Below are 18,420 nucleotides of genomic sequence, written 5' to 3'. Positions count from 1 at the left end.
AAGTTGAAAAGTAGGACGTCTTAGGTTTTAATCTTGCAATTACTCCCTGTGCCATGTGCTAGTGAGGCCAGAAATAGGAAGACATTTGAATGTCTGGTTAAAGAGCTGGTGGAAGAGGGAGGGATTCAGATGTCTGGGTCATTGAGATCTTTTCCAGGGAAAATGGGACCTGTACAAGAAGGATGGGTTGCACCTAAACTGAAAGGGCACCAGTATCCTTGTAGGGAGCTTTGCTAGTGCCAGTCGGGAGAGCAGCTCGGGAATGCAGGACTGGCAGTTCAACTTTCCAGAGTTTAGATGTGTGATAGAGAGAGATTTAAAAAGGATGGTTGTGCTGCAACACCAATGACGGAGAATGTCATATTTATACTAAGAGAGGACATCTTGGAGGGCTCATCCGGTGAAGCAATTTGGGTAGAAGTTAGGAATAAGAAAGGTACAACCACTATGGTGGAGTTATACTATAGGCCTCTCAATAGCCAGGGCAAATAGAAGAACAGGTATGGAAGCAGATCACAGAAAGATGTAAAAGCAACAGGGTTGTTGTAGTAGGTGATTTAAATTCTACAATATTCACTGGAACTCCCTTCGTGCCAGGGCATGGGTGGAGTAGAATTTGTTAGGTGCATCCAAGTGGGATTCTTGAAACATAGATAGTCCAGCAAGGGAATGTATTAGACCTCGAGTCTGGCCAGATAATTGATATTTCATTGGGGGAGCAGTTTGAGAACAGTAAGTTTTAAGATAGTCATGGAAAAGGATAAGACTTATCCTCAGGTGAAAGTGCTAAATTTGGGGAAGGCTAATTATACAGTATTAGGCAGAAACTGGAAAAATTGGACTGAGGGTAGCATTTGACGGTAAATCCAAATCAGACATGTGGGAGTCTCTTGAAAGCCAGTTGACCAGCGTTCAGGACCAGCATGTTCCTGTGAGGCTAAAAGATGAAGTTGGCAAGAGATGTTGTAAATTTAATTGAAAAACAAGCATGTGTAAGGTTTACAAAAGCGAAATCAAACAAAGCCCTTGAGGAAAATGAATGAAGCAGAAAAGAACTTAAATAAGAAATTAGGAGGACTAGAAGGGACCATGAAATGCCCTTGGCAAATGTGATTGAGGAGAATCCCAAGGAATTTTATGTGTATATTAGGAGTAGGAGCCTAATTAGGGAAAGGGTGGGACCACTTAAGGACAAAGGAGGGAACTTGTGTGTGGACCCAGAGGAAGTGAATGACATCCTTAATAAGTACTTCGCATCAGTATTTACCAAGGAGAAAGACATGGATGATGCTTAGTTTAGAGAGATGTACTTCGATACTCTGGGGCATGTTGCTATTAAGAAGGTGTAGGTATTTGGAAAAACATTAAGGGCTGAATGGGATCTAACCCAGGTTACTGAAGGAGGCAAGGGAGGAGATTGGTGGGGTCTTGACAGAGATTTTTGTATCCTCTTTAGCCACAGGCAAGGTCACAGGAGACTGGAGAATAGCCAATGCTGTCCTTTTCTTTAAAGTTGAATTGAATTAGCTTTATTGTCAGGTGCACTCGAATAAGTGCAGTGAAAAGTTTGCATGTTGTCACTTACGGCACCATCTTAGGTACAAGGTACCCAGGTTAAGATACTTAATTATTTGGCATAAATAGATTAAAAATAAAATGTTCAACATCAGAATAGAAAGGAAAATAAAATAATACCTTAAGTTATGATTCTTCCACCTCAGTCTGTGCTGGCACCTAACCCCAAGACTGTACCGGCTAAGTCTCCAGATCATGCTTGGCTTCAAAATTCAAGGCCTCACCTTCCTGTGATGGCCTCCAGTCTGGTGAGTCCCAGACAGAAAGGCAATAGGGATAATCAGGAAATTATAAGCTGGTGAGCCTTACATCAGTGGTTGGGAAATAATTGGAGGAGATTCTTAGGGACAGGATTTACTTGCATTTGAAAAATGAACTTATTTGGGATAGTCAGCATGATTTAATACAGGGAAGGTCTTGTCTCTCAAACTTTATTGAGAGTTTTGAGGAAGTGATGAAGATAATTGCGGATAAGGCAGTGGATGTTGTTTACTAAAGTTCACATTTGACAAGGTTCCTCATAGTAGTTTGGTCCAGAGGATCAAATCACAAGGGGGTGAGTTGGAAAGTTAAATACAAAATTGACTTGGCCATAGATGATGGGGGTTCGTTATGGAGGGATGTTTTTCTGACTGGAGGTCTGTGACTAGTGGTATCCCGCAAGGATTAGTCCTGGGACTCTGTTTGTAATTTATAACGATTTGGACGAAAATGCGGATGGTCTTATTAGAAAGTTTGCAGATAACATGAAAATTGTTGGTGTTATGGATTGTGAGGATGCTTGTCAAAGGATACAGTGGGATATGAATCAGCTGGTATGTTGGATGGAGAATTGATAATGGAGTTTAATCCAAAAAAAGTGTGAGATGATTCATTTTGGGAGGTCAAATGCAAGAGGAAAGTATACTGTAAATGGCCAGACCTTTAGGAGTATTAATGTTTGGAGGGAAAGTAACAACACAAGTGGTTAAGGTGGTAAAGAAATCGTATGGCATGCTTATCTTTGGTTGAGGTATTGAGTACAAAAGTTGCAAATCATGTTTCAATAGTATAAGTCTTTAATCAGGCCACATTTTGAGTACTGTTTACTGAACCATAGGAGGGATGTGGAGACTTTGGAGAGGTTTACCAGAATGTTGCCTGAATTGGAGTGTATTAGCTACAAGGAGAAGTTGGACAAATTTGGATCGTTTTTGCTTGAGCGTCGGAGGTTCAGAGGAGATTAGATTACCTATAGTATGGAAACAGGTTCTTCAGCCCAACAAGTCCATACCGACCCTCTGAAAAATAACCCACCCAGACCCATTCCCCATATGTACTCCTGACTAATGTACCCCTAACACTATGGGCAATTTAGCATGGCTAATTCACCTAACCTGCACATCTTTGGATTGTGGGAGGAAACCACAGCACCCGGAGGAAACCCACACAAATTCCACACAGACAGTCACCCAAGGTTGCCTCCCTACCGTGCTGCCCCAAAGAAATTATTGTAGCAGCTCAGTAGGTCTGGCAGATTCTGATTAGATTAGATTTCCTACAGTGTGGAAACAGGCCCTTCGGCCCAACAAGTCCACACTGACCCTCCGAAGAGTAACCCACCCAAACCCATTTCCCTCTGACTAGTGCACCTAACACAGACCTGATAGAGGTATATAAAATGATGACAGGCATGGATAAGATGGATAGTTGGAGTCTCTTGCCCAAGGTGGAAATGTCACCTAAAAGGGGCATAAGTTTAAAGTGAAAGGGGTAAAGTTTAAAGGAGATGTGTGAGAAAAGCTAGGTGCCTGGATTGCACTGCCAGGGGAGGTGTCAGAAGTCGAAACTGAGCAGAAGTTAGCAAGGGTTAAGAAGCATTTAGACAGACAAAAACAGCCAGATAATAGAGGGATACAGACCATCTGGAGGCAGATAGAATTAGTTTAGATTAGCATCATGGTTGGCATTGATTTGGTGGGCTGCAGGGCCTGTTCCCTGTGCTGTACTGTTCTATGTTATATGATCATTGCTCATACAGCAAGATCTGTTTTTATTTTTGAATAATTGATAGAGATGTAAAGTTTACGCTTAATCTAAAATATTTTCTATACTGTTGGAAAGTAAATGCACCAATCATGATTCTGTCTTTCCTACAGCAGTGAAATGTGTAATTTCTTTTCTGAAGTACCCAATAAAGATTCAAGCACCTACTACTCTCGAGAAATCTATCCATATTCAGATGGTGAATGGTCTTCTGTTGAGAGGTATGGTTACTGAAGTTCCTTTTTATTGTTTATCTTTATTGTAATAATGTTAAGAAACTTACGGAACAAAATGTATTGTTTTAGCTATTCTTACGACCGAATTTCATCACCAAAAAGTGACTCAGAATTGGTTGTAAAATCACATGAAGGATCCTTTATGGGAACAGAATCTCGGATGCAGTGGACTTGGGGAGGTTTTCCACAGGTACAGTATCAACTGATAACTTTATCAAATATTTGTATTCCTTCAGTTTGTGCAGTTAGTAATTTTTTTCTGAAGCTGTACAAACAAAAATTCAGCCAGTGTTCCCTGTTAAATCTTGCTATTTTTCATCATTCCTGATGAAGGGCTCCGCCAAGGACATGCAGGTGCTGGGCCTCCTCCATCGCCACTCCCTCACCACACGACGGCTGGAGGAAGAATGCCTTTTATTCCACCTCTGGACCCTTCAACCCCAGGGCATCAATGTGGACTTCACCAGTTTCCTCATTTCGCACCCACCCCCCTTACCCCAGTTCCAACCTTCCATCTCAGCCCCACCCTCATGACCTGTCCCATCTGTCAATCTTCCTTCCCACCTATCCGGTCCACCCCCCTCTCTGACTTATCACCTTTATCACCACCTCCATTGCGCTCATAGCTACCTTATCCCCAGCCCCACCTCCCCTCCCATTTATCTCTCCACCCCCCAAGGTTCCCAGCCTCATTCTTGATGTAGGGCTCTGCCCCAAAACGTCAATTCCCCTGCTCCTCGGATGCTGCCTGACTACTGTGCTTTTCTAGCAACACACTCTCAACTCTGATCTCCAGCATCTGTAGCCCTCACTTTCTCCTCATAAAAATGGTGCAGATTGAAGATTATAAATGAGCAATACAGATGAATTGTGTTTTTTTTAACTGTCCATTTTTGTTAGCAAGAATATTTTCAAATCTTGTTTGATGAAGTAACTGCATCCTTAGTTTTAGGTTCCAAAGTATCTTAATGTGATTATTTATAGCACAATTGCAATAAAAGGTAGTCAAAGAAAACTCTTATTTTTATTGATTATATACTACATTGTAAAGATTTAGTAGAGAATATTTTCAATATTTGTAAAGCATTTTTCTTGCATAAGTGTTAAAAGCTGTTAACTTGTATTTCAATGCATTTATGATGAAATATGTTCCAATCATAACCTAATGACTGCATAAAGAAATGGCATTCCTCTTGTAGGTCAGTAAAATGGAGAAGTCTGAGCAGCCAAGAGTAGCCACCATTACACCTTCTGAACATACACATTTCCGAGTCATCACGGACAGTAGTGCAGCAGATGGAACTGCTTGTGATTCCTCTGAAATCAACAATATCATAACTGTTTTCAAGCCTCAGCCTCGAACCCAAAGAAGTCCTGCATTGCATGAAACATCCATGGTGCAGACAGTACTACCCAAAACGGAGACAGCATTCCTAGAAGGCACTTCTTGGACAATGGAACAAACAGACATTGTGACAGAGACTTTAGTGTCAAATGTTGCAGGCCAAACATTGCTGTCAGAAACTACTGAAACATGTACATCAGAATCTCAAGGCGTTGAGGTCTTTCAGCCAACTCCTCGCCAAGAACCTGAAAGCCCACACTCTTTAGAAAGCAGTAATAATCCAGCCCAACAGACATTATGCCTCGATACCAATGTAAAAGCAGAAGAAGTAGATAAAAAGAAAGGTAAAAATAATTGTAACATTTTTTTCTGTGGCTTTTTCAAAAAGTTAGCTTTTCTAGAAATGCATTTTTTTACCAGTTCACTGAACAGTAATAATACAAAAAAATTCATATAATCCATATTTATTTTCAGAAATATATTACACTTAGAGCTGTTTTATCTTTAGTTATGATATCGATATTGGGATTTGATATTTTGTAAAGTACCACCGAAAATGAAAATCAAAAGATTTTTGTTTGGCTGAAATCTATGGAAGTTCAAGACTGGTGTGGGTGTATCATTTTTCAACATCTGCAAAGTCTTCAAGATAAAGAAAACTCTCAAGAGAATTAAAAAATCGCTGAAAGACCAAAGTAGGACATAATTGGAGGGTTACTAAAGACTTAAAGACTTAGGCTTTGTGGGAGGAATGCCAGTGAAGTTTAGGTAGTGAATTCTAGAATGTAAAGCCAGGTTTGAGAGGATTCTGAAATGGCTGGAATCAAGGGAACATAAAGTTTTAAGATCTTGTGAAAATTGGGTTTTTAATCTTGTAGTCAAAAAAATGTTTGATTTCAGCTTTAAAATATTTTGAGTCAAATTGGAAAGCTGCCTTTCTTGCAAGCCTGATAATGAATACTGGAATTTAATTGTTGGTGAGATGTTGGGGAGGTTTTTGTGCTGTTGGCTGGTTGTTAAACAAATTTGGCAGGGAGATGGGGCGTAGAGCAGATGGAACGTGGGATACAAGAATCAGATATAGAAGGAATGTTCGGACAGTCCAGTCGATAGAGAAGACATTGTCAGGATAAGGCCCATGGGAGGTCTAGAAAGCTAAATTGTATCAATTTCAATGCAAGAAGCTTTACTGGTAAGGCAGATGAACTTAGAGCATTGATCAGCTTGTAAGAATATGATACTGTTACAATTACTAAGTCATGGTCAAAGGAAAGACAGAACTGTCAGCTGAACATTCCAGGGTATATACGTTTCTGCGATGGGGGAGGGAATGTGAGAGAGATAAAGGCATTGCATCATTAATCTAGGAAACTGTCACTGCAGTTATGAGGGAAGATGTCCTAGAAGGGTCTTCAAATGAAGCCATTTGGGTAGAACTTTGAAATGTAAAAAAGAGGGGTGATTACCTTGCTGGGATTATAATATAGGCTTCCTAACAGCTAGAGGGAGATAGAGGAGCAGATTTAGAATCAAACTGCAGAGAGGTGTGAGAAGACACTGGGTTAGAGTTAGATTAGATTTCCTACAATGTGGAAACAGGCCCTTTGGCCCAACAAGTCCACAACTACTCTTCGACCCTCCGAAGAGTAATCTCCCCCCACCCCCCCGACTAATGCACCTAACACTACGGGCAATTTAGCATGGCCAATTACCTGACCTCCACATCTTTGGAATGTGGGAGGAAACCGGAGCACCCATAGGAAACCCACATAGACACTGGGAGAATGTGCAAACTCCACACAGACAGTCGCGCCCAAGGCTGGAATCGAACCTGGGACCCTGGCGCTGTGAGACAGCAGTGCTTACCACTGAGCCACCGTGCTGCTATTGGGAGCTTCAGCTTTGCTTACATTAACTGAGATTGCCTTTGGTGTAAAAGGATTAGACAGGGTGGATTTTTTCAAGTATGTACACAGTCCTACTTGAGTAGGGACAGTGCTGGACCTAATCCTAGGGAATGAAGCCAGTCAAGTGATTAAAGATCAATGGGTGAACATTTTGAGAATTGTGACCACAACTTTGTAAGTTTCAAAGTCCTTATGGAAAGGGATAAGGATAGTGCAAATGTTCAGTGTCTAAATTGGGGAAAACGTATTTCAATATTATTCGTCAGGATTTGGCAAACATAGACTGGGTGCAGCTATGAGCAGGTGAGTCTACCTTTAGCAAGTGGGAGTCTTTTAGTTAGTGATTGCCACCACCAGCGACTTGTTGCTTATTCTTTATTATGCTTGAGAAGGTTGTAGTGATCAGTCCTTTAGAATTGCTTCAGTTTATTTGGTGCAGATTCGCGCACAGTCCTGTTATGTAGAAGTTCCAGGAGTTTGATGCAGTGACAGTTAAGAAAAGGTGACATAATTGCGAGCTTGGATGGTGTGGGCTTGAAGGTGAACAACTGTTACGGTCCTCTCCAGACAGATTGAAATATGCGTTTTAAGAATTTTTTTGTCCTATTAATTAGAAGTGTGTTTTGCTCATTCATTAATATGTGTATCTTCCAAATAGTTTCTGCCAATATTGGATTAATTATTGGCATTGCAGTGTAGCTTAATAGGTTGTCTTCACTCACTTTACTTTTGGACTTCTAGTGACCAGACTTGATTATTTATTCAAAAAGATTTTCAAGTTAAGCTGTTGCAGAGTGAGAAATTGTGAAAGATGGCAAACTATTATTGTTGGTAAATAGTGAAATAAAGTGCGTAATGCATTATGCCCTGATTTATTTTAATGAGAGGCATAGAAAGTAAGAGAAGCATAAAAGTTTGACGTTGCTTTCACTCTGTATATCTTCACCCCTGTATGTGCCATCTCAAAGGCACATTCCTTTGTCCTTTTGTTTTACACATTTCTTTTAAATTCTGTAGTCAACTAGTGACCCAAACCAAGGATATTGGATATTGGAGACACTTGCAGAATTGTTTCCACCAATGTGCTTCTCAGCCTTTCTGTTGACTCCATTCTCTGCCTTTGTCTCTGGTCTACCTCCCCATGCCCCACCCTTGCATATCTCACTGTACAAATGCTTCTAAGATCCCAGCAGACCCTCTTAATTTTCCTGGCCCCAGACAAAAAAAAATGTGGAAGGAATGCTGCAGCAGGCAGATTTGATTTTCACCAGAAGCTTCATTTGTTTTTGTTTGGAGTCTTGTTTGTTGACTTATCATTTTCTTTCCTGAATTCTACCTTTAGTGGCAACTCAATTTCTGGAAATTGGTAGCAGATACAGATTGAAGTCTTGGGCATTATGTTTACAGTTGAGACAGTGGCTTCAACTGGCACCCTGTCAATTACAAACAAGTGAAGTAATGAGGTATCGTAAACCAGGATCCTAACAGAGTAAAATGTTGAAGCTATATTTACACTCATTGTTCAGAGTTCTTGGTTGGAATGAAAGTATATTGACTCTCATATGCAAAGAAGTATGATATTTGGTAGATCCTTTTCCATATGACTTTAAAACTGGGATTTTGGGCAAAGTAATGCGTTATCGAATTGATGTAATCTATTCATCCACTATCAAATTAAAACTTGAAGGTTTACTTATGTATATGTAAGCAGATAAACAGGCAGTCGTTATATTTCAAACTTTTGTGTGATATTATACAATTTCAGTACAAATGCCTTATTCTAAATAACATGCATCACTTTTCCAAGCTAATATGTGGTAGTTACTAGATTGTAATCATTATATTTGACTTCTAACCTTGTATGTTTATATATTTTTTTAGATGGCAAATGTAAATATGTACGTTTGTACATTTTTTTTTGTGTTCTGGGATAGGTGGACCTAAAAGAAGTCAACATCTGGGTCCCTGTGATATTTATTTAGATGACCTACAAAAGTTGGATCCTAATATTGCAGCTCTGTATTTCCCAAAGAGGTAGGTGATTAAATGTATTGATAAGATGTTTTGTGAAAAGTTGGTTGATAGATTTGACTGACATTCCATCTTGTGTTTTCTGTTCTGGGATAGAAAGTAAAATTGTAGATAGTCTGCAAAATTGTGTGAAAGAACTATGCTAAACAGTATCGATATAATACCACAAAAAAATCATTGGAACAACTCAGCAGGTCTGGCAGATTCTGATTTGATTAGATTCCCTACAGTGTGGAAAAAGGTCCTTCGGCCCAACCAGTCCACACCGACCCTCTGAACAGTAACCCACCCGGACCCATTTCTCTCTGACTAGTGCACCTAACACCATGGACAATTTAGCATGGCCAATTCACCTGACCTGCACATCTTTGGACTGTAGAAAGAAACCGGAGCATCCAGAGGAAACTCACGCAGACACGGGGGAGAATGTGCAAACTCCACACAGGCAGTCATCCGAGGCTGGAATCAAACCTGGGATCCTGGTGCTGTGAGGCAGCACTGCTAACCACTGAGCCACCGTGCTATCAAACTCTGAGGACAGAAAGCAGAGTTAACTTTCTGGGTGCAGTTACTGAACTTCAGAACTGATTGTAGCCACGTAAAGATTGGTAAATATGTTGAAGATGGGATGGGGCAGTAGGGAGGATTAAATGATGGGTGGAGATAGAGCCCAGAGAGAGGTCGACAGTTGGGCTGACAAAGGAATGAGTAAAGGTCAGCCTGGGAGAATCAATAGCTGCTAATGGGGCCTATTAGTAACTCACAATGAGTTGTTTGTGGTAGGAGCCCATGTGATGAGGTTTTTTTTTCCCTTAAGTTATTGCACTCTATGTAGAGTCCTGAAGACTGCAGGATCCCTAAATGGATCATGAAATGCTATTCTTTCAGCTTATGCTGAGCTTTGCTGGAGCACTGCAGCAATCCCAAGAGCGATGTTGGCAAGGAACAGGGTGGTGTGTTGAAGTGGCAGGCAACAGTAAGTTTAGGGTCATTTTCACAGACAGAGCGGAGGTGGTTTACAAAGTGGTCACCCAATTTGTGTTTTATCTCTCTAGTTGAGCAGCCCCTGTGAATATGGTAGTCTAGATGGAGTGGTGTGTTGGTAAATTGCTGCTTCACTTGAAACGTGTTTCCAGAGCCCTGGATATTGAGGAAGGAGGCAATAAACAAACAGATGTTGCACCTGCTGCAATTGCAAAGAAAGATGCCAGGGGATGTAGGGTGGTGTTGGGAATGGAGAAAGAGTAGACCAAGGTGCCCTGTAGGGAACAGTCCCTACGGAAGAGGCTGACAAGAGATATGTCTGTGTTGGCATCTTGCTGGTGGTGGTGGAAATGGTAGATAATGATCATTTGTATGTGGATACTGGTGGGGTAGTAAGTGAGGAGCAGGGGGACTGTAATGCTTTTTTGGGAGGGGAGAGAATAGGTAAGAGCTGAAGTGTGGGACTTGGGTCAGACCCGGCTAGAGGCCTGTCAACCATGATGGTGAGGGATCCTCAGTTGAGGAAGAAAGTAGACATTTCCGAGGTCCCCTTGCAGAAGCTGCCATCATTGGAACAGATGTGACAGAGTAATTGAGAAGATGGAATAGAGAATTACCGGAAGCAGGCTATGAGTATGTCTAGTCAAGGTAACTGTGGGATTCAGTGGTGCTGAAGTGAATATCGGTGGCCAGCCTATCCCCAGAAATGGAAACAGAAGGGAAAAGAGAAGTCAGAGATGAACCAGTTGAAGGTGGGAGCATGGTGGACATTTGGAATTGAAATTGATTCCTGATGAGAGAGGGAAGCAGACCTGATGTCCTCGATGTACTGGAGAAAGAGTTATGAGTGGGGGCCTGAGTAGGACTGGAACAATGAATGTTCCATGTACCCCACAGCGAGACTGATATAACTCAGGCCTATGTGACTACCATGGCCGCACCTTTGACTTGAAGAAAGGGAGTTAATGTTTCATGTGATAGGTGGGGTGTTATTCACATGCACTTTGTTTTTTTTTGGAAAGGTAATAAAGAATATGCTATTAGTACTTAGCAGTAAAAAAAACGCATCATTTGTAACATGGTGGCTGTCTTCTGGATTTTTATATTAAAACCATTAGTGCATGATGTATGAAATCAAATTGCCATATTCCGTGATATTGTCATGCTATAGGTTCGATTCCAGCCTTGGGGGACTGTCTGTGTCGAGTTTGCACATTCTGCCCGTGTCTGCGTGAGTTTCCTCCAGGTGCTCCGGTTTCCTCCCACAGTCCAAAGATGTGCAGATCAGGTGAATTGGCCATGCTAAATTGCCCATAGTGTTAGGTGCATCATTCAGAGGGAAATGGATCTGGGTCGGTTACGCTTCAGAGGGTCGGTGTGGACTTGCTGGGCTAATGGGCCTGTTTCTACACTGTAGGGAATCTAATCTAATCTAATATATCTTATAATTGAGCTTGCTGATGGATGTGTAATTTATCCTAACATCAAAGTTATGTTTTGTTTTTAATAATTTTGTCTACTGGATTTAACTGTTGCTTTTTCCTTTTCAGTGAACAGGATTCGAGTTCTAAGCAGTTGAGCGAATTTGGTACACATTCAGAATCACAATCTCCACAATCAGTAGGAAGTGCAGGTGCAGATAGTGGCACGGAATATCTGTCTGATTCAGCAAGTGATCTCCCAGATGTACATCTCTCTCTGTGTGGTGGCCTCAGTGATAACAATGAGATTTCTCAAGGTAAAGTCTTAAGATGGCTAATTTTTGTCATCTTTATTGGAGAATTCTAATATTTTGAATTATGTTCAACATGTTAACTGTTCCACTTGGCTGCTGTTCATTCAAAAACTTGTTTTTTTTTCATTTCTATTTTAAACATGATGTGCTGTGTCTTCTGCATGTCAGTATTCTCTTTCTTGTGCTTAACCAACCCATGTGAAAATTCTTCCAAGCCTACTTAAATCTTTTGATTTATTGATTAAAATGCCTACACATGTTTTTAAATACGGATGCAAATGTGTTTTGCACTGGCACAATCCTCTTCATTTGCAACTCACACATAAGTCTTCAAAACTGCCATGTATGAAATCTTTTAACTGACAAGTTTAGAACAGCAGTGAGAACTACATCAGTGCTTCATTAGTATCGATGATTTGGTGCATGTTTATTGTTAGGGAACAAACTGTAAAGATTTTGCCATGGATAATACAGAGGAACCTTGATTATCCGGCATTCGATTATCCAGCAAGATCGCATGGTCCCAAAGCTTGGCTAAACAATGTTTTCAGAGATTCGATTATCCGAAATTCAATTAACTGAATGAAATGTTCCCTGCCCGTGTCCTTCGGATAATCGAGGTCCCTCTGTATTGACTTGAGTTCTTTCATATTATTCATCACTATTATTTTAATTAAGAAAACTAAATGGAGTATGCACTCTGTGTTGTCAGTCTACAGATTAATTTAATAAATCTGTAATTAAATGCTGGTTTCAATAATGCTTACCATGAAATTACCGTATTGTCCTTAAAACCCATCTGGTTCACTCAAATCCTTAAGGTGACTGTTAGGAGCGAATGAGGTGGGTGTGAACAAGTCCCTGTGTTGCAACCATCCTGGTTGTCTGCAGCAAAGGTTTAATTTTTTTAATTAACTCATGCCTATTCTGTTTTCCAATTAAAATGTAGTCAACTAATTTTTACTGTTGCAGTATGAGACAATCACAAAATTTTCTTGAGTTTAGGAAGAGCAAATTTATAATCTGCCAATCCTGAGAAAAATAATAAAAATGCGACACTTGTTCATATACAAAGTTAAAAGGGAATAATGTCCAGTACAAACGAGGGATAAATGAACATTGTAGTTTAAAGTCCCTTGGGTGTCTTTGAATCTGAGATCATAGTTGGTTAGTTGGATTTTTGTACTGTCAGCAGTAGCGAACCAGTCAGTGTTTTCATTGGTGTTTCTTTTTCTGAGAGATATAGAGAATCCTTTAGCTTTTTTCAGTTCTGCTGAATGACATATAAGACATAGCCATTCAGCCTATCTAGTCTACTCCTCCATTCAGTGAGATAATGACTGATGTAATAATGCTCAACTCCACTTTTAGTCAAAAATCCATTCTTGTCTGCTTCTGCCACAGAGAAAGCCCATTGAAAAAGCAACTTGTATGTATATTCTGACTGCAGGTGATATTTTGTCTTCAACATGTGAGGATTCTCATGGTTGTGAAAATTGGATAGGCGATGAGGACACTTTCACTGTTCCCAGGGATGATTTCTGATGAGATTTATTACCCTTGGGAAAAATGTAGACTTTCGTGTAGGATGTCTTTTATTTAATTCATGTTGGTTTTCATGGAAATTCTTTGAACTGTGTGGTCAGGTAGTGTCTACAGCCATTTTTAGTTTGTGGTTTTGGTTTCTTTTTCAAAACTTCAAACCCATCAAAATCCAAGGTATTAAATTGGGTTTCAAAGTCAGTAATTTATACCTAATGAATGTGACATTTTGACAGGCAGAAATCTCTTGTCTTTTAACCAGTCTGACGTATGTCTAACTACAAATCCACAGTTATGTGCTAGCCTTTTTAACTGCCCTCTAAAGTAAGCCACTAGGTTATGTCAAACAGGGATGTAAAAGAATAAAACCACACTGACCACCCAACCTAGAAATTGGAAATGAAAATATTGCATTCTCTTCAGTTGACTTTGCAATGTATGCCTTACCACTATTTTAAGACTTGTGCCAAGGTTGGGAGAGTTGTCCCACAGACCAGTGAAGCAATAGTCTGACATTGTCATTCTCACCAAACCTGACCTTGCTGCCAATGCTGAAAATGTGTTGCTGGAAAAGCGCAGAAGGTCGGGCAGCATCCAAGGAGCAGAGAATCGACGTTTCGGGCATGAGCCCTTCTTCAGGAACATATTTTCAGCTCTGATCTCCAGCATCTGCAGTCCTCACTTTCTCCTTGCTGCCAATGCGCTAGGCTCCTCCATCAACAACAGCGAGTATGGCCCATCCCACCAGTACATTGAATACAGTCAGTAAGGAATTTTTCTTGGAATATTCAACATTGGCTCTGGACCCTGTAAAATTTGCCAAGAGTGTTGCATTATTGCAGATACCTTTTGAGCATGATAGTTTTAGTAGTGACCACAACACATTTCTTGTGGAGACAATGTTTTGTCTTTACCCAGATAGTACCATTTGTCATGTTGTGTGGTGCTTCCACTGTGCTAAATGGGATAGGTAAATTCAGAAGAGCTAGGTAAAAACAATGACTGCAGATGCTGGAAACCAGATTCTGGATTAGTGGTGCTGGAAAAGCACAGCAGTTCGGGCAGCATCCGAGGAGCAGTAAAATCAACGTTTCGGGCAAAAGCCCTTCATCAGGAATACAGCTGTATTCCTGATGAAGGGCTTTTGCCCAAAATGTTGATTTTATTGCTCCTCGGATGCTGCCTGAACTGTTGTGCTTTTCCAGCACCATCAATCCAAATTTAGAACAGCTCTAGTAGCCTAAAGCTGGACATCCATAATGCACTGTGGGCTATCAGCAACAGTAACAGAACTATATTCAATCACAGTATGTAATCTTACAGTCCAGCACAACCCTCACTTGGCCATCACCATCGAGCGTATATGTGAAGCAGCAGCAGCAAAATGAAGTGCTGACATGGTGAAACTGTATTATAGCTACATGCATGCTGAACAACATAGTGCATGCTAATCAGAGATAATTTATCATACTACCAACAGATTAGGTCAAAACTCTGCAGTTCTCTGGTGGACAACTAAGCAACTAAACATTCTCATCTTCCAAGTTGGGGGAGCCTACTACATCAGTGCAGATGACAAAACAGAAGCATTTGCATTCATATTTAACTTCTTGAAATGTTCACTTGCCTCACTCTGAGCAAACAGTATCAGTACACTGCAACAGCTTGCCCAATACTTCTTTGATAGCACTTCTCAAATTTGTAACTGAACACTTTCCAAATCCGTGACCTCTTCTATCAAGGAGGAGAACAGTAGATGGATGGAAACATCAACACCTTCAAGTTCCCCCCTCCTGACTTGGAGCTCTTTTGATCATTTTGACATGAGAGAATTGAATGTTTTGTTATCAATATTATTATAAAAATATGTTTGTATCAAAATTACTATTTGTGTGGATTGAAACACAAGATACTTTTAACATTTGTATAGCTTTTTAATTTATGAAGTGAAGATATCAGAAATTAATTACATTGTCTGCAAGTAGCTTACCAGGGCAAGTGAAAGTATTCCATCATATGAATTTCAGGGAGACAATTAGATGTGACCTGTTTACTCAGGTGTGTGCGGATCAAGCCGTCACTGGAATAATTTGGAAATGGAACCTTGGCCGCAATGAGTGATCCAGTTAATTTGATTACGGCACACTGTGGATCTGGAATGAGGGTTTCTCAGCGTGCTTTGTTACCATTTTTATAAATGAATAGCGAGCTAACCTTTGTTTTAAAAAAAAATTGTTGCTTTTTTTGAGTCAGGCACCCTATCAATGCCTAGGAGGAAACTTGTGGATCTCTCTCTACCTTCAACAGCCAGATACTCTCTCTCTATCTAACAAGCCAAACAGTGAAGGCAGTGTCTTCAACCTAAAACATAGAACTGGTGCCTTCAGAGGAAGGCCAAGATCATGTGCCCAGATTTTAAATTATTTTTATATAGGGTCAGCAAAAACAAGTCACGGAGGTTTGAAACCATCCAACACATCAACTTTGAAGATTTGTATTGGATTGCTTTTTTTATGGAAACACTTAAAACAATTTAAATTACCCTCCATGTAGCCTACTACTTTGTGGAACTGAGTCTTTTGGGAGCATTTGTGAGCCAATTGAAGCTCTTCCTTTTAAATCTAACAGCTGTTAAGGGCAATAAACACTAATTTTTAAGAACTTAAAATAAAACCTGCCTCTGTGTCATTTACAGTTACAAGACTTGAGTTAAAAATCCTAAGATGACAAGCAATTTATTTAAAATACATGACATTGTCAGCTGCGAGGTGGAAAAAGGCATTTCACCATTTCCCACTTAGAGACATAGAGATATACCGCACGGAAACAGGCCCTCCATGCTGACCAACTTGTCCATGCTGACCAGATATTCAAAAACAATCCAGTCCCATTTGTCAACACTTGGCTCATATCCCTCTAAACCCTTTCTATTGATATATCCATCCACCCATATCTCCTTTTACATGTTGTAATTGTCCCTGCCCCACGACTTCCTCTGGCAGCTCATCCCATACACACGCCATCCTCTGTTTGAAAAAGTTGCCCCTTCGGTCCCGATTAAATCTTTTCCCTCTTACCTTAAACCTATGCCCTCTGGTTCAGGACTCCCCACCTCTGGGGAAAATAGCTTGTCTATTTACCCACTTGGCTGTAACAATAGGTTGACCATCAGGAGAACAATGGTAAATGAAGCGTCACCAAAATAATAAGTCACAATGATTTATTTTTCTTTTGCTAAAACTACACTGAGTGATTTTGTTACATGTTTATGTATTTGCTGATCAGTTGAAGTTCTGATTGTTTAATGCGAAATTCTTTGCATGTGTGGTAAAGTCGTTCTCAGCTGAGACTCTTAAAATGCTTGTTTATTGTTTATGCAACAGGGAAATTTGAGCAACACATGGTCACGTACCAGGATCTAGTTGAAAATCCTGGAATTATTGATGATCCAAATTTGGTTATTGGAATCAATAAAAAGTAAGTTCATAAGCTTGTAGCAATGTATGTTGTTATACGGGGTACTGAGTGCTTAAGTACTTTTCATTCTACATCTTTGTCTTCTCAAAATAGTTGTCTTCTCAAAGTTTGTAAATTGGTTAAAATAGTTAAACTTATTAATGCAAATGCATTCTGTCCTGATTTTAATATAGGTTTAAAAAAATTCTTTGCAACTTCTGCAAATCAGAAAGAAACCAAACAATGCTGGCCATTCACAGCAAATCAGTAAGCAGTTGGGAACAGAGAAGGATTACATTCAAACCTGCTTTTGTTCTTTGCAGATGTTGAATGACCTGTATCCAGTATTTCTTGATTGTTGTCCTTTTTTGTAAAAGTACTGCTATTCTGGTTATTTGCAGATCTACTTTTTGATTTTTTTTTGTTTCCCCTTATTTTGTTCTGATTTAAGTTTCTTGAATAGTTTTTTTAATATTGTGGCTTTTCAGTTTTAGTTAGTTCTGCTTATTTAATTGTATCACTTTATGTGCATGTTGGGCTAATTCTGGGCAACAGTAAATGGAAGGCAGCAACCTCATCCATCACTTATGAATCTGAACAGATGAGATCAAGTGCTTGTTACTTAATTTTATTTTCACAGTTGCCCTCACAAAAAGTCTTGAATTCACGGAACAACTATTTAATAATATAAAGAATTCAAAATAGTCAACTGAGTTTCCTGTTGGAGTTATTGTTATGCCCACAGCACATGTTCTGTATTCCAGCTCTTGATATGAGAGAGAGAGAGAGAGAGAGACCTGATACTGACATTAAAAAAAACTGCATTAATCGTGAAATGTTTGAACTAGCAGCTAGAATCTTCATTCAGTATGGAACAGAGAAGCTGTGTTTTGGCAGGAAGGAAAGACATTCTTTATAATGCTCCTTACAAAATTAAAATATATTTAAATGGTACACAATCCAAGTTAATTTTGAAGTAGAAAGAATGCAAAATTCATAGATAAAATGAACCATTATTTCAAATTGAATGATATTGTGCGAGTTATTTTTAAATGTTGATATCTTTGCACTGGTGTGAAAACCCTGGATATTTTGTTTTTCATAGATATTATAACTGGGCAGTCGCTGCACCCATGATTCTCTGCATTCAAGTTTTTCAGAAGAATTTACCTAAGGTAGTTATTGTACAATTGATGAGATGTATTGATTTACCAAAGGGTTAGAACATACAAAATGATTTAGACAAGATTTTAGGAAATAGGAGCAGGAGTTGGCCATTCTGTCCCTTAATCCTGCCCCATCATACTATAAGATCACGGCTGATGTGCTCCAAGCCTCAATTCCTTTTTGGTGCCTGTTCCTTGTAGCTGTTAACTCATTAATATTTTAAAAATCTGTTGACCTCTTTTAATACTTTCAGTGCCCTAGCCTACGCCACACTTTTTGTGTGGGGAATTCCAGCCATTCAGCACCCTCTGAGAGCAGAAATTCCTTTGATTCTCAGCGTTAAATGAGTGTCCTCTTATTCTGTAACTGTCTGTACTTTGAAATTATCCCACTAGTGGAAATAGGGGCTGTTCAGAG

General features: G+C 39.8%; 1 protein-coding gene across 2 annotated transcripts in view; it reads left to right on the top strand.

The window, feature by feature from the left end:
• Nucleotides 1-18,420, top strand: part of LOC140462939 (phosphatidate phosphatase LPIN2-like) — a 91,895-nt gene that overhangs the window by 42,615 nt on the left and 30,860 nt on the right. For both annotated transcript variants that reach the window (XM_072556449.1, XM_072556448.1), the window contains exons 5-11: nucleotides 3,714-3,821; nucleotides 3,906-4,026; nucleotides 5,036-5,525; nucleotides 9,023-9,122; nucleotides 11,654-11,841; nucleotides 16,764-16,857; nucleotides 17,942-18,011. In XM_072556449.1, coding sequence (XP_072412550.1) covers nucleotides 3,714-3,821; nucleotides 3,906-4,026; nucleotides 5,036-5,525; nucleotides 9,023-9,122; nucleotides 11,654-11,841; nucleotides 16,764-16,857; nucleotides 17,942-18,011 — 1,171 coding nt within the window. The remainder of the gene's footprint in view (nucleotides 1-3,713; nucleotides 3,822-3,905; nucleotides 4,027-5,035; nucleotides 5,526-9,022; nucleotides 9,123-11,653; nucleotides 11,842-16,763; nucleotides 16,858-17,941; nucleotides 18,012-18,420) is intronic.

The sequence above is a fragment of the Chiloscyllium punctatum genome, chromosome 37 (genome assembly GCF_047496795.1).
Source record: "Chiloscyllium punctatum isolate Juve2018m chromosome 37, sChiPun1.3, whole genome shotgun sequence".
NCBI classification, from domain to species: Eukaryota; Metazoa; Chordata; class Chondrichthyes; order Orectolobiformes; family Hemiscylliidae; genus Chiloscyllium; species Chiloscyllium punctatum.
This window is presented reverse-complemented; position numbering and strand designations above follow the sequence as displayed.